At 31.0% G+C, this 16,930-nt stretch overlaps 1 protein-coding gene across 1 annotated transcript in view; it reads left to right on the forward strand.

Annotated features, from left to right (window-relative positions):
• Positions 1-16,930, forward strand: part of LOC127730412 (adenylate cyclase type 1-like) — a 92,512-nt gene that overhangs the window by 37,729 nt on the left and 37,853 nt on the right. Inside the window, exons 4-8 of the mRNA XM_052238814.1 lie at positions 339-450; positions 12,084-12,211; positions 13,121-13,279; positions 14,128-14,269; positions 15,960-16,142. Coding sequence (XP_052094774.1) covers positions 339-450; positions 12,084-12,211; positions 13,121-13,279; positions 14,128-14,269; positions 15,960-16,142 — 724 coding nt within the window. The remainder of the gene's footprint in view (positions 1-338; positions 451-12,083; positions 12,212-13,120; positions 13,280-14,127; positions 14,270-15,959; positions 16,143-16,930) is intronic.

The raw sequence follows: 16,930 nt of genomic DNA on the forward strand, positions 1-16,930 counted from the left end.
GTATCTAAATTTACGGGCAGGTTTGGTTGTACTTACCTTATTTTTTTCAGTATATTTTTTGCTGACATAGTTGGATTTACTTACCTTATTTTTTTCAGTATACTTTTTGCTGACATAGTTAGATTTACTTACCTTATTTTTTTCAGTATACTCTTCGCTGACATAGTTAGATTTACTTACCTTATTTTTTTCAGTATACTTTTTGCTGACATAGTTAGATTTACTTACCTTATTTTTTTCAGTATTCTTTTTGCTGACATAGTTGGATTTACTTACCTTATTTTTGTCAGTATTCTTTTCGCTGACATAGTTAGATTTACTTACCTTATTTTTTTCAGTATACTCTTCGCTGACATAGTTGGTTTTACTAACCTGTCATCACACTGCACAGCTCAGGAATTAGTTCGAATTTTAAATGAACTTTTTGGACGTTTCGATTATTTAGCGAAGGTAAATATGCTTAATATTAAGTATTTCAATTATTAAAAAAACACGATTTGTTATAAACCAAGCTGACCAAAATTTTTAATAAAATAATCATAACTAATAAGTATGAAAGTTGAAATATGATTTTGACATCAATTTCTTAGTTTGCACAGTTTATAAATACAGGAATGTAATCTTGACGTTTGTTTTTTCAAATTTGTATAATGAATGAAAATAATGTGAAGAGTGTTAGTTGTAAGTAGAAAATCCATAACTTTTACCATTTGTATTTATTTGCGAAAACATATTACAACGTTTTATTTAAACGTTTTATTTCTCTATGATAATATCTCTGTGAATGCACTGGATCTTTTTGAAGTTAAAACTAAAAAAACTGTCTTACATTGTACATGTTGTAATCTATAGATATATTATTTCAAGCATTTTTTTCAAAGACTTTCCATACATAGTTGTTTATGAAAAATTATGCTACGTCCACCGTACATATAAAAGAGACATAGTTAAACAATTTTCATAAGTTAGCAGAAATGGCATGATTTCATTAAAATACGAATAGACGCATTTCGAATTTGATCAAATGTAAAAGTTCAAACACGTTATAAGACAGTAGTTTAAACACGGTATGCACAGTCAATATACAAATATTATGCAATATTACAGTAAGCTTGATTGAGATAACTAACCCGTTGCATACTATATAATGGATAAAAAATAACAACATTAGACGATTTTTTTAATTTAGGTTGATCTTCATCTTAGCCAAATTCAGTTAAACTAATTTGATTAAATCCAAAAACACAAAAATCCGGACTCGCTCTCCAAGAAAAAAAAACAAACCAAAACATATACAACTATGAACATCGAAAAGATGAAACAAAGGCAAATATACAAAAAAAATACATCTACTTTATAATCTTTAAAAACCCGCCAGCTCGGTCTAATATTTAACCTCAAGTTACTACTTTCAAACTTAGAAACCAAGTTTTTTTTTATACGACAGTTGAGTTTAAATTCAAACCACCGAAAATCGAAACCAGCACCTGGTATTTAATATGTATTCACTTTGTTCTCTACAGAAAGCTGCAATACATTCTCATAAACCAGCTGTATTTCTAATATTGATCAGGGTACGGAAAATATGCACTTTCCATCAAAAATATAGACTCCCTACAGAGAAAGGTTATCATTAAAACCTAGTTAGTAATGATACACATGTGTTAGTACCATGTGGTCGTCATCCGCTCGACATGATTTACTCTTACCATAAAATCACAGTTCTTGATCACATTTATGTATTTGTCTTCATCAATCCTATAATTTATGTGTATCTAGAAATTCAAACTTTCTGGGCTTTTATAGATGATTATGTTGTATGGGTTTTGCTCATTGTTGAAGGCCGTGCGGTGACCTATAGTTGTAAACTTCTATGTCATTTGGTCTCTGGTGGAGAGTTGCCTCATTGGTAATCATACCACGTCTCGAAAAGTTTCGATCATTTATATGTTTATGTCTTTGATACGGTCCCGCTATGGATAGGCTACCACGTGACATTGTATAGTTCAACAATCGAAGTTCATTTGTAGATCGGAAAATTAATAAAAATAAAGACTTGATTGCAATTAAAAAAATCAATAATCATTTAATTACTACGTTAATTATTTAATTTCGTTTTAGTAAATATGGTTTTATAAGTCTCTGCTTATATTTTGTATAGCTATATATTCATATAAAGGAAATTCAGACTTGAAGAAGAGATTGATTTAATAAATAAATTGTCCATCAGTAAATACTTGATGTTTGTTTTTATTGGTATTATATTTTTAAATTTTCGGAAATGATTCATTAACAGGAATGTATGTTAATTAAATTTCAATTCTTTTTGTTTTGTTTTTAATAGTTTAACCTCAAAACATCTTAATCTTTTCAATATGGTGCGATTTCGAAAATTGTGTATTCAGTGGCGGATCCAGGGGAGAAGGGGGGATTCAGGGGATTGGAACCCCCCTATTTTGACGATCAATGCTTTTGAATGGGGACATATGGTTGGAACCCCCCTTTCTCCTGGGTTGGACCCCCTTTTAAAAATTGCTGGGTCCGCCCCTAGTATTCATTGTGTTGACCAGCTATCATACACCCGTCTTGATTTATTTTCATTATATTACACCCTGTTCACACGAAACAACATCGGTTTGCGTTTACAGAAATTTCGGATTAAATGGCCATGAATCCGGAGTCAAAACACTTGAGGTAGGCAGTTTGACATCCGGATTCAACTAGCATTAGATTTTAGCCTATAGAGTGAATATACGTGATGACACAAATGCGTATTGTTATCCAGAGTATCAGTGCGTATGCTTTTCACTTACTATTTCTTGCGCTGCGCAAGAAAACCACATGCATGCAAAGATATTAATTTCACTCGCGGACTATGAATTTTCGCATTTCTTATCTAAATTCAGGACACGGCAGTTAGAGGTGGACATGTGACGTTGAATCATGGTCATCATAAGTTGAGGTATTCTGACCTCTAGCTGTTTCTCTTTTCTTTTTCTTTTTGTTTGAGTGACTGTCCTATTATAAACTTTGAAATTCTTAAAATACTAAGGATTTTCCTCCCAAGGAATAAATTAGATTACCTTAGATGTATTTGGCTAAACCTTTATTTCGAAATTTTGGTTCTTCAATGCTCTTCAACTTTGTACTTTATTCGGCCTTTTTAACATTTTTTTATTCAATGGTCACTGATGAGTCTTCGTAGACGAAATGCGCGTCTGGCGTACAACATTTTAATCCTGGTATCTATACATTTTTATATATCTACATAGGATACATATCTTTTTTTTTATATTAATTGGTTCTTTTGAGAGCATATTCAGGTATTTATAAATCTTCTTCAGAACTAAGTTTTTCCCATAGAATATTTGGATTGATTAAAGTAACTTCAAGAAATCCTTAACATTTGAGATGTTTTTATAGACCGAAACAATTGTCAGTTTATAAGAGGTCCCAATGTAGCTGGTGTGTTGCTCTCAAAACTAAAACACGAAACATTGTTATAAGTTGCATGTCACAGAGTTACACTTCACATGGAAATTGGACTTTCAATTTCTCTATACAACATCTACCGTGAGTACAGACGACAGCTTCAATAATGAGTATAAGAAACATTTGAAGCCATCAAGGAAACAAAATATGAAGATATGACAGACGAAATAAATGCATCCAGATTATTTTAGCAAACTAAGTGCTTAAATTAATATTGCGATTGGTCTGTGCAATTTGCTTTAGACATTCGGTTTGCAGAAACTAAAAATTGCAATAGGATTGGGACTCAGTTGTATGTATATTAAACACGAAGAAAAACTGATGTACACTCCCAAGTAATAAATAGAAGTCAAGCCTTAAAAGTAAATCCATATAGTAGCTGTATACATTTTTCTATTTCCAACTAAAGTACAACATCGCTTTTACTTGACTTGTGTAAGAATCTACACACAATTACATATTTTCAACAAAGGTGTTTTAACATCATCGGTATATTATTCTATTCAGTCAATTATTTCAAATCTAAAGACAAAACAAAATTCAACAACATTTTTTTGGTTACAAGTCAGCGGTTTCGGGTTCACGTGTGTATCTAGGTCAATTATAACGTGGTATTGTGCATTGTCACGATAACATGTAAACTAATTATGTCTGAAGATTTAACCACGTGATATTGTGTATTTTCATCATAGACTTAGGAGAGAACATTCTGGTTTAAATATTTATATTAGATCAGGAAACAGAAAGATAATATTATTATCAAAAGTATTTAATTTAATTAATTTAATAGAAATCAAAGAAATATATACAAAATATATACTGTATTTATGTTTCTGTAGAAACTAACAATAGTTGAAGTCAGAATATTTTCAGAGTTGCAATTAAGAAATAAATATTCTATATGACAAGATACTCTACTTTGGTATTTTTAGTAAGTAAGTAAGTAATCTTTATTTAAAGTCGGGATGCATATACACATAATAACAAAGAACATGAGCTCTTAAGAGCTCTTTAACCGACTGATATTAATAAACAAAACATACATGTAATAACATCAGATTCATAAACAACACAAACATACAGACAGCACATACATGTATTAATCATGTCAATACATAGATAGCACAAGCAAAATAAAAGCTAGGCAAGATATATATTAAAACAAATGTCAAATATCAGCACATAGTAACACATAATATGTGTATCCAAGTAGAACATGCAAAATTAAACACTATAAAGCACGAGCAAAAGACTGCAAGCAGCTACAGCACAGGTAATGCATAAGCAAAGCAAATAAATAATAAATAAAAATAACTGCAAAAAATAAAAAATAAAAACATAAAACAAACAGCAGGCTTCAAGGTCAAGTCATGTGGCAGCAAGGAGTTACATTATTTACAAGAACTGCAGGTACAACTTTCTGAAAAACACCACGTGGAGATAAAATTTTTGAACTGGCCAAAAGTTGATAAACTCTTTGCCTCGGTTGGCAAGGAGTTCCAGAGTCTTGCTGCCTCATAACTAAAGCTTTTCTTACCATACCTTGTTGTTTTTTGCCGTGGTATATCCGCTATGCCTTTGTACCTGAAGTTATATGAATTTTCTTTCATGTTTATTAAATTATGTAGGAATTCTTGACTTGATTTATTAATTATTTTATAAGTCTCTAATGCCATGGTTCTCATTCTTCTGATTTTTAGTGCTGGTAACTTAGACTGTTTAAGGAGTGTATCGTAAGAATTTTTGTAGTCATCATAAATGATATTCATTTGTAAATGAAACATAATAATTAAATCTGAATAAATCCTTGCATCCTACAAAGAAAATGTTGATCAACAATAATCATTATATTTCTACGTTAATTATTTCATATCGTTTTAGTAAGGTTTTATAAGTGATTGTTATTTATTTTTTTGTATTGTAATATATTCATAAAAAAAATTGTTCAGAGAAGAATTCAAGGTCTTTCCACCCGATACAATATATTTTGACGTTAAAAATAATAAAACTCGGTTAGGAATGTAATTTTCAGTGCCAAATGATAGCTTATTGTACGTTGAATTTACAAATACATGGTTTCTAAACATTTTTGTTTGAAATAAGGTAGATAAGTTGTTACTTCCGGTTTTAAAAATGTCAAATTCGATCTCATCTGATAGTTTACTTGACACTGATTAAAAAAATATAAGGTTCTATGTACTTTTACATTAAATGAGTACAAAAAAATGGCTACTTCCGGTTTACAAAAGGTCATTTCCAGTTGATTTCTTCAAGGTCATATGACTTGCAACTTAATGCACAAAGTCCCATAAGTTTATTATGTATAAATTAAATAGTTAAAGCAAAGGCCAAAATCTAGAACGTCAAATCAAACTTTGACCTTGACCCCAATTTCAAGGTCGTGAAACAAGGGTTTCAAATCAAAAGACTCTAGGCCTCTACTATATATTGTTAATGAGTTATATTACCATACTACTAATATTAGATATAAAAAGGGCGTAAACTCCCATTAAATGTCTACATACCCTTTCAACTAAAATTTATGTGTTACGACATGTCGCAACTAACAATTCTGTAAAAAAGTTTTGTCGATATCTTACAAGATTTCTGAAAATTAGTGACAACAAGCCAAAATCAAAATTTTGAACATGACTTTGACCTTTGACCTTGACCTCATTTTCATTTTTATGGACAAAGGACCTCAAATCAACAGACCCTAGGCTTCTATCACTTATGGTTTTTCAGTTACATATACATTTCACTTATGTCAAATACAAAAGGGGAAATAACTCTCATAAGGAATCTCTATACGGCTTTGGTCAAAATTAAACGAAACATCCTGAGGATATAACGAGCAATTTGGAAAAATAAATTTGTCGGTTTCTTGTACGGTTGCGAAGTTTGAAAAATAACAAGAAAAACAGTGTTCTGGGAGATAACTCTTATATGGAAAAGTATTCGGTTACGCAGTGTCAGTTTCAAAAGCGTAATAACTGTTCGATATCATATTCCAAATATCTAAGCAACATCTTGCGAAACAACAAAACAGCAAAAAAAAAAAAATTAGGCGGAAGAAAAAAAAAATAAAATAAAAACCAATTGTTCAGAGAACAATTGAAGGTCTTTCCACTCATAAAGATCTATTTTGAAATATAACTATTAAAATTTGGTTTTAAATATCATACTCAGCGTCTAATGATAGTTTATTGTACACTGATTCCAAAAATACATGGTTTCTATACATTTTTTTTTCAAAATAAGGGAGATAAATTGTTACTTCCGGTTTGAAAGATGTCACTTCCGGTTTTATTTGATAGTTTACTTGATACTGATTCCAAAAAATATATGGTTCAATATACTTTTACATTTCATAAGTACAAAAAATAGCTACTTTCGGTTTACACATGGTCACTTCCGGTTGGCTTTTCCATGGTCAAGTGTCTTGCAACGTAATGCAAAAAGTCCCATGGCTTTATCATGTATACATATGAGGTAAAAGCAAAGGTCAATATCTAGAACGTCAAATTTACCAATGACCTTGAGCTCATTTTCAAGGTCATAAACCAAGGGCTTCAAATCAAAAGACCATAGGTCTTAATTATAAGTGGTTAATGAGTTATATCACTATATGCCTATTTTTTTAAATAAGAGGGGAGAACACTTCAATTTAGTGTTAGTGTACCCTTTCAACCAAAATTTTTGTGTTACGACATGTCACAACTTACAATTTAGTAAAAATATGTTGTCAATATCTTATACCGTTTTTGAAAAGAATTGAAAATAAGCCAAAATCAAAATTTAAAATATGACCTTGACCTCTGACCTTGACCTTATTTTCTTCTTTTTTTTTGGACCAAGGACCTCAAATAAAAAGATCCTAGGTCTCTATCACTTATGGTTTACAAGATAGAAATGCAAATCACTTATATCAAATGCATAAGGGGAAATAACTCTCATATGGAGTGTTTGTATGGCTTCGGTCAAAATTGGACAAATCATGCGAAGGATAAAACGAGCAATTTTATAAAATTAATTTGTCGCTTTTTTATACGGTTACAGAGGAGATGCAGTCACAAGGAAAACAGTGTTCGGGGAGATAACTCCTACAAAGAAAAGTATTCGGTACGCAGGGTGAATTTCAAAGGCGCATAAACTGTTCGATATCATATACCAAACATCTAAGCGACATCTTGCAAAACAAAATTTATACGCAAGAAATGAAAGTGGCGGAAGAAGAAAAAAAAAATAATGATCAGAACAAATACAATAGGTCTTTCCACCGAAAAGTGTAAAGACCTAAAAATAATCAGAACAAAAGCAATAGGTCTTTCCACGGAAAAGTGGAAAGACCCAATTAATTAAGTATTTGAATTTTAAACGGTCGTGAATAAAAATACTTGTGTGTTTTCTATTCACAAAGATTTTAAATCCTTGCAGCTCACAAAAAAACGTAATAATAATTTATAATAATCATAACAAAATTTAATTACTATCATAATGTTAATTATTTATACTATTTTAGTCTTTGCTTTTATTTTGTATAGTAATATATTCATATATAAATTTTCACTTCTTCGTACTATGAACATCAAAATTATTTATTTTGTAAAAACATTTCCTTTCTCTATTTGAACTGTACATGTATACCTAACAACAAAATTATTTTCATTTACCTGCGTTTAAAGTAATTGCAAATGGCTGATATTTTTGTTCAAGTATATTGTTTTTCTTAAATTGTTTAACATTTCACAGCGGTATAACATGTTACTTTTATTCTTCTTCCCTTAGTTTATTTATTTTGTATTAACATTGTATCATAGATCAAATTTATTTGTTCAGTGTATGTTCGCTGGTGTGAATATGTCTTTTGATTGAGTTAAGCCATTTCAATTGATATTTTATAGTGTTTTTTTCTATGTTGAGAGGTTACACTATTGTTTCAGATAAGGGTGAAGGTTTGGTACCGTTAAAACGTTTAAACCCGCTGGAATTGTTTGCACCGGTCCTAAGTCAGGAATCTGATGTTCAGTAGTTGTCGTTTGTTGATGTGGTTCATAAGTGTTTCTCGTTTCTCGTTTTTTTATATAGATTAGACCGTTGGTTTTCCCGTTTGAATGGTTTTACACTAGTAATTTTTGGGGCCCTTTATAGCTTACTGTTCGGTGTATCATAGATCAAATTTATTTGTTCAGTGTATGTTCACTGGTGTTAATATGTCTTTTGATTGAGTTAAGCCATTTCAATTGATATTTTATAGTGTTTTTTTCTATGTTGTGAGGTTACACTATTGTTTCAGATAAGGGTGAAGGTTTGGTACCGTTAAAACGTTTAAACCCGCTGGAATTGTTTGCACCGGTCCTAAGTCAGGAATCTGATGTTCAGTAGTTGTCGTTTGTTGATGTGGTTCATAAGTGTTTCTCGTTTCTCGTTTTTTTATATATATTAGACCGTTGGTTTTCCCGTTTGAATGGTTTTACACTAGTAATTTTTGGGGCCCTTTATAGCTTACTGTTCGGTGTGAGCCAAGGCTCCGTGTTGAAGACCGTACTTTGACCTATAATGGTTTACTTTTATAAATTTTGACTTGGATGGAGAGTTGTCTCATTGGCACTCATACCACATCTTCTTATATCTATATATAGTGGAATGTTAGAATTTAAAAATAGATTCATTTGATAAATAAAATGCCCATCCGTAAATACTTGACGGTTGTGTTTATTGATATTATATATACTCAAAATTGTCGGAAAAAATTACTAACAGGAACGTATAATATTATCAAATTTCAATTCTAATTTTGTTTGTTTGTTTTAATTGTTTAACCTTATAGCATCTACATATTTGTAATATGGTACGGTTTTGAAAATTGTATTCACTGTGTTGACCAACTATCATACACGTCTTGATTCATTCACATTTAAGATCACATTTCAAACGCAAACTATCGGTTTGCGTTCTCAAAAATTCCGAATAAAATGTCAATGAATCCGGAGTCAAAACACTTGAGGTAGGTAGTTTGACATTCGAATTCAACTATTAGATTAATATATGTGATGACGCAAATGCGTATTCTTTTCCTGAGTATCAGTGCGTATGCTTTCTATTTACTATTTCGTGCGCTAAAATACCGCGTGCATGCAATAATATTAATTTCACTCGTGAAAGCGCATTTACGTATTTCTTTTCTAAATTCAGGACACGGCAGTAAGAGCTTGACATGTAACTTTCAAGCACGGTCATCATTACTAACGGTATTCTGACCTCTAGCTGTTTCTCTTTTGTTTCTTTTTTGAGTCACTGTCCTATTATAAACTTTGACCTTTTCGAAAAGCTAAGGATTGTATACCCAAGGAATAGCTTCTTTAACTTTGTAATTTATTTGGCCTTTTAACTTTTTTCATTCGAGCGTCACTGATGCTTTCTTGTAGACTTAACTTGCACACTTGCGTCTGGCGTACATCATTTTAATTCTGGTATCTTTTTATATCTACATACCTTTTTATATAAATTGGTTATCTTAAGAGTATGTACAGGTATGCATAAAACTTCTGAATTAAGATATTCTTCGCCAAGTTTCCCTGTAGAATATTTGAATTGATTTAGGTAAAATCAGGAAATCCTTAAAATTTGAGATGTTTTATGAAACCAAAATAAGTCTCTTTATAAGAGGTTCAAATCAATTGCATGCCACAGGTTTCACCGCACATGGAAATTGGACTTTAAATTTATCTATACAACATCTACCATGTGTCCAGACAGCTTCAATAACGAGTTGAGAATATGAAGGCATCCATGCAGGAAACAAAATATAAGGATGTGATAGATAAAATAAATGCACCAAGAATTCCAGATTATAAAGCAAACTGAGCTCATAAATTTATATTGCGATTGGTTTGTGCAATTTGCATAAGTCATCCGATTTGTAGAAATTGGGATTTGCAAAAGGGTTATCATCGGAAAAATTATGTACATTCCCAAGTAATAAATAAAATAGTCGAGCTTTAAAATGTATATTCAAATAGTAGCTGTAAATACACACTTTCAACTGGCTTCTTCTATTCACAGTCAATTATTTCAATTCAAAAGCAAACACAAATTCAGCAACAATCTTTTGGTGACCCGGCAGTCAGCGGTCTTAGGTTCACGTATTGCTTTTCTTTTTTAAAGAAAGCAACTTGTTTTAAAGAAAACAACTTGTTTTTTTTTTATATTAGACATAGTACCTGATCAAGATCATTCCAGAAAAAAAAACTGTGTTGTGTCTATCAAGTTTTGTGTCGGTACAAATTAAATGGTTGATTGAATGTTTCCTTTCAAAACTCTGACTTCATGGTTATTCAAGAACTGTCTAATGTGCAGATCAAGTTAGGTCAATCTCTATCATTTAGTTTTTACTGTAGCGTTTTGCTCTATTGTCAGTTTCATGATCTGCCCAGTAGTATATACTAGTAAGTTGATGCTTTACTGCATATTCTTTTCTTCTTCATAATACTAAGGCTTATTGCATTTATATATTTGTGTGTATACGCTTCTATAATTGTTTGTGAATGCTCGTTTTGATTTTTGATTTATGCCCCTAATGAATGATTTATATAATTAGCACGTGTTACGAACAACATATTTGGTATCATTATAAGTCGATATAATGACTTGTGTTTCTCTCCTTGGTATCACCCTACAGGAATATGTTACTTTGATGTTGATTTTGTTTACTTGAAACTTCAAATTACAGTTTTTTAACTGATAAATTAAGCTTAGCATTATTCGCATAGTTGTTCATAAACGGAGATTGTTCTTAACTTTAGGCCTGGTTTGGTTTTGTATGCGTCATATGCTTAATGGGTTTTGTCTTTCAAACATTTGGCATATATTTTACCTGATGAAGGTTATTCCGAAAACACTTTTATCAAACTAAGTATTGCGAAATACTTGTTTTTAAAGCATCTATTACTAGGTCGACACTTCACTATTGGCGCTCTGCCCTCTTGTGAATCATGCACATGGATTTAATACTGTTTACTTGATTCTAATACTATAAATGCGTCCTAAACTATATAAAGATTATGTTATTCAGTAAAATAAAGCTTTATCCTGTTTATGTAGTTGATTTTCCACGGGTTTTACTTTCCTGTAAAGACCGGTCCTCTTTTGCCTGCTCCAAAATGATTAGAAGTGCTGGTATCGAACGTACCCGACAAAGTTGTTTTTTCCTAGATTTAAAAATAAGATGTGGTATGATTGCCAATGAGACAACTCTCCAAAAGAGACCAAATGACACAGAAATTAACAACTATAGGTCACCGTACGGCCTTCGACAATGAGTAAAACCCATTCGTGTAACTGTCGTCGGAAGAAAAAAGACATGTTATGGTTTTGTGTGCTCTCCTAAGATTTATGTTTATTTTGATATCCAAACATGCTTTGTGCACATCTAATATAGTATTGGTCAATATTTATTACTATAGTCTTCGGAAACTTTCTAACAATTAGTCATGAAAGAAGATCTTGAACAAAAACATGTTTTATTTAAAGGTACTCCATGTAATGTATCATGATAATTATTTTATTTTAAATAAAATTCGTTCTTTCAGAAAAATAACTGTATGCGAATCAAAATTCTAGGGGATTGTTATTATTGTGTAAGTGGTTTACCAGAAGAAAGACCAGATCATGCCAAATGTGTTGTAGAGATGGGACTTGACATGATAGAGGCTATACAGTAAGTATGATTGTGGTAGTATATATACTATGGTTTTTGAGACTATATTTGATAGAAATATTTCAAATTAATATGGAACTTAAAGACCAGATTATGACATGTTGTAATTGATTTTGGCTTACATAGAAAATATGAGGTTTAAGAGGACTTACGTCATAGCGTTTGGAATTATATATGATAGAAATATACAGTAAATGTGGCTCTTATCATGACCCAGTCCAACCCAATAGAAATACCATAAGTTGTGTACTCCAGGAGTCCTTAATCTTTGATCCATGACACTTAGAAATATTTGTAATGATATAAAAAATTGGAACTCTATCAATGAGTTTTCTACGTTTATATAAACGAGCACATTGTTAAATATATTTTTTTGATGCCTCGGTAGCCGAGTTCAACTACTGTATCAATAGCTTATCAGGGTGTTAGTTCGATCCCAACACGTGGCAGCAGGTTCGTTAGACTCCAATTTGTAATTGACTAGGATTGTAAGTTTTCCCACCGAAGGTCGGTGGTTCTCTCCGGTCACTCCGGTCACTCCGTCTTCCTTCTTCGACAATAAAAACTGGCAGCTGAAAGTGGCGTTAAACTCCAATTAATCAATTTATCAATCAAATATAATTGACAAATGGAGAATCTGTAGTATATTATTAATATTCGATTTAGGTGTTATTTAAGAAGTGTACCCTAATGGTTAAGCTGTTTACGTGCTTATATCATGAAATGTTTTTAAATCTATCCCGTATAGAAATTCAATTTGTTTTGTAAAATCTATTTGGCAAAATATAGCATTGATGTAACCCAGACTCGTTATTTATTTCATTCAATGTTGTAAACTTCAGTTCTCGAGAATTGTACCCTCGGTTAGTTGGACATTTATATGTTAATGCTTTTTTTATTTTATTTTAGCTCTGTATGTGAAACAAGTGATATACAACTGAACATGAGGGTTGGATTACATACAGGTCGAGTTTTATGCGGTGTTCTTGGACTAAAAAAATGGCAATACGATGTATGGAGTAATGACGTGACACTAGCCAATCAAATGGAAAGTGGAGGCATTCCTGGGTAACATTTTAATAAAATAACATGTTAAACACTTATGGGATTGATTTAAGAGAGTACCTTATAGTCTAGTTGTCATAGCATTTTATACTTACAGTAATCTTTAATTGATGATTTAAGATTTGCTCAAATTGTGTACATTTCTTGAACTCATTCTTGATATCTCCTCATGAAATAAAAATGTTATGGAAAAACATTTGTGTTTAATTTTACTTCTAATTAGCTAATTGGAATAGATATAAAAATCTAAGCAGATCATTTGTACGTGGGAAATGTTACAACACACAATTACTGTTCCATGTTTTATCGACATGTTACGTTTTTTACAAGAGAATTTAATGAAACAAAATGAACATTTAACAAACGTGATTGTTGAGTAAAATATACTCATGCAATTTTGCATGTCACGGATGCATATTTCGTTAGTTCTGTTACAGTTAATTACAGACACATTTGAATTGTAATACAAATAAATTTTGTTTGAAAATGTTCCAAAGATATATTTTTAAACAGAATACTGAAGAAGTTGAAAACAGTCAGTTCATTGAACAATTTCTTTTGTGATATTCAATGAGAAATTTGTCTTTCTTTCTTGGTTTGGACTAGTTGAAAATGAGCTTTTTAATTTTTTTAAGCAGAAGCTGTACTCACAATTTTGTACTAAGGAACCTTTTAAGAAACACAATCCTGATCAATTAGTATTTTCAGATGAACTGTAACATATGTGGCCTTGGGCTGTTTTCTGCTCTTTGGTCGGCTTGTTGTCTCTTTGACACATTCCCCGTTTGAATTCTCAATTCTATATGTGTAGTTAATGTAAATGTTTAATGAATATTTCAAACAACTTGTAGACGTGTCCACATTACAAAAGAAACATTAGACAATCTTCAAGGTGAATTTGAAACAGAACCAGGAGATGGCGGAGAAAGAAACCAATTTCTTAAAGAGAAAGGAATAGAAACATATTTGATCAAATCTAATCATCCTCGAAGGGTATATATTATTTATGGATATTATAAAAATAACTTATAAAAACTCTAGAATGTATTGAGATGATGTACTACAAATATACTCACAGGCATTAGAGATAAAAAAAGAACAAAGAATTTATTATTACAAAAGTCATGTAAATCATAATGTCATTTACTGCAATTTTCCTGTTTTTCATAATGTCACAATTAGAACTAATTTTGATTCAATATGTTAATCTCATTGCCTTCACCAATAAGCAGAAAGTCTGTGAATATATATAAAACCTTATTTTACCAAGCAAAAAGAGTTTCTTATGATTTTCTTTTCATCTGTCTTTAATTTATTTATTATTGAACTTTAACATCTTATTTAGATTACACTATTGCTGAAAGCACAAACTAAATCATCAGATTAGATATAAAATTTATTTTCATCTTAAGGCATAGAAAGGCAATTTCTCGTTATATCTTACAGCACCAGAATATGATGCAGTAAATTAAAAACACCAATTCAAACAATATTCTCAACATAATTGGCAGTAAAAATCAATACATTAATTAACCAAATTTAAGATAGGAAATGTGTTGTTAGGCTAAAGATCTGATGTTTACACAGTTTAGCCTTTCAAGTTATTTTATTAGAATTGAGGTATGTTAAAGTCTCCCTAAAATTTATATCAAGCTTTAAAAATCAGCCACTAGGGAATGACTGTAACATGACAGAACGTATTATCTTTGTGCTCCAACAAATCCTTATAGTATATACAACAAAGGTCAAACATTTCTTATCTCCTTTTTCAGGTCTTGAAATTTTTCTTAACTTCAGAAAACATGAATATGATTGATTTTTATTCATTTTTTCGATCTTCTAATTGAGTACATCTAGGCAATTATGTTATTTCTGAAATATTTACTTTAACATCAAAGAGCTCCTGAGATGCAAAATGAACAGTTACTTTGCTTTTACTGTAATCTGTCAGTACAATTAAAAACAAAGTGAATTTGTTTTCTTTGGCGTTCAAAATAATAATATTTATAGGAAATCGGATTATAATTATTGGCAAGACATATTGAACGTATTCCTGCATACTTGCACCATTTGATAAAATTCTAAGAAGAATAAATGAAAGACTTAGAAAATTTAAAAATGTGTTCAAAAAAAAGTTCTTTAATATCTATAATGTTTTACGATAAACTCTTAATTTATTCATTGGTGGCATCAGTGATGTAATACATGTTTTTTACGTGTTTATGAAGATGGTGTTTTTCAATCTATCATCAACCTAAGTCTGATAAATAGAAACCTTGATATTGCCAGTATGAAAGATATCCTGCCATAAAACCTTATGAAAAAAGTTCCGAACAATTGTGACTCAGAATATAAGGATAAGAAAGGTATACTGGAATATAATATAATAGTTAAGTTTTTTTATTTTTATTTCTTTTCATTTTAATGGATTTGAAAATTGGGATATGGGATATACACATGATAACAATCATAAAACATTCTAGGATTCAACCAAAAAGCCAAAAAAGTGAACTATCTGTTTTTTAATGTTCTCAGTCAATCATGACTATAGCACAGCTACAGGTAGTCAAAGGTATTTTATAAATAAGGTTAGCACATGAAAGAAATAAGATTGTGTCATCGTCTTTTAAACGACCTTTGTTCAGTTTATAATTTCACATTAAAATTCTTTTAATTTATTCAGATACCAAGTAAATTCTTAAACAAGTCAGATATGAGTAACATTCGAGCAAAGAAGTTATCATTTAGGAATGTATCCAGTTGCGTGATTCGCCTGATGCAGTCTGTCAAGTTTAATGCTGAAATTCCGTTCTCCAATGTGTTGACACCACAACCTGATGAGTCAAAACAATCTGGGTCCAAGTTTGTAAGTATATGTCTTTTAAAAGTAAGATCTTAAAATTTTTGTGATGTGTGCTGTCAGGAAATCAATGTTCTTTAGTAATGGCATATCATCTCATTTCCTGTAGAACAAGTAAGTGAAAATAAACACTTATTTTGCAATGTCCAGCTAATAATTCAAAAACATCTTATGATTATTTTCAAGATTCTTCGTTTCTAATTGCTTCAAATTCTTCACTCGATTAATTTTTCAGAAAAACTAAAATCTACAAACTTAAGACCCCACGAACATGTAACTTTTGCTCAAAAAACGAAAATTGTTACCCATGAATAAAATTACTTTCACAGTAATTGTTACATTCGCTATTTTATTTCAAAACATACAGTTGGTATCTTAATTGTCACGGACTTCGTTTCCCTGTTTTGTTTTTCACTTGTTCTCTTACTCGTATGAAGTAGAATGTATACACAGTATCTTAAGATAAAAAAAGAACAAAATGTTAAAATTTGAGATGTTATAATGATGTCTTATTAGTCAATTATAAAAGAGAGGCGAAAGATACCAAAGGGACATTCAAACTCATAAGTCGAAAATAAACTGACAACGCCATGACTAAAAAATAAAAAGACCAACAGAAAAACAATAGTACACAAAACACAACATAGAAAACTAAAGACTGATCAACACAAACCCCACCAAAAACCGGGGGTGATCTCAGGTGCTCCGGAAGGGTAAGCAGGTCCTGCTCCACAGGTGGCACCTGTCGTGTTAGTACAAACCCGGTGATAAGTAAAATTCGGTAGGTCACATTC

Source organism: Mytilus californianus, unplaced genomic scaffold, assembly GCF_021869535.1.
Source record: "Mytilus californianus isolate M0D057914Y unplaced genomic scaffold, xbMytCali1.0.p SCAF_2, whole genome shotgun sequence".
Lineage (NCBI taxonomy): Eukaryota > Metazoa > Mollusca > Bivalvia > Mytilida > Mytilidae > Mytilus > Mytilus californianus.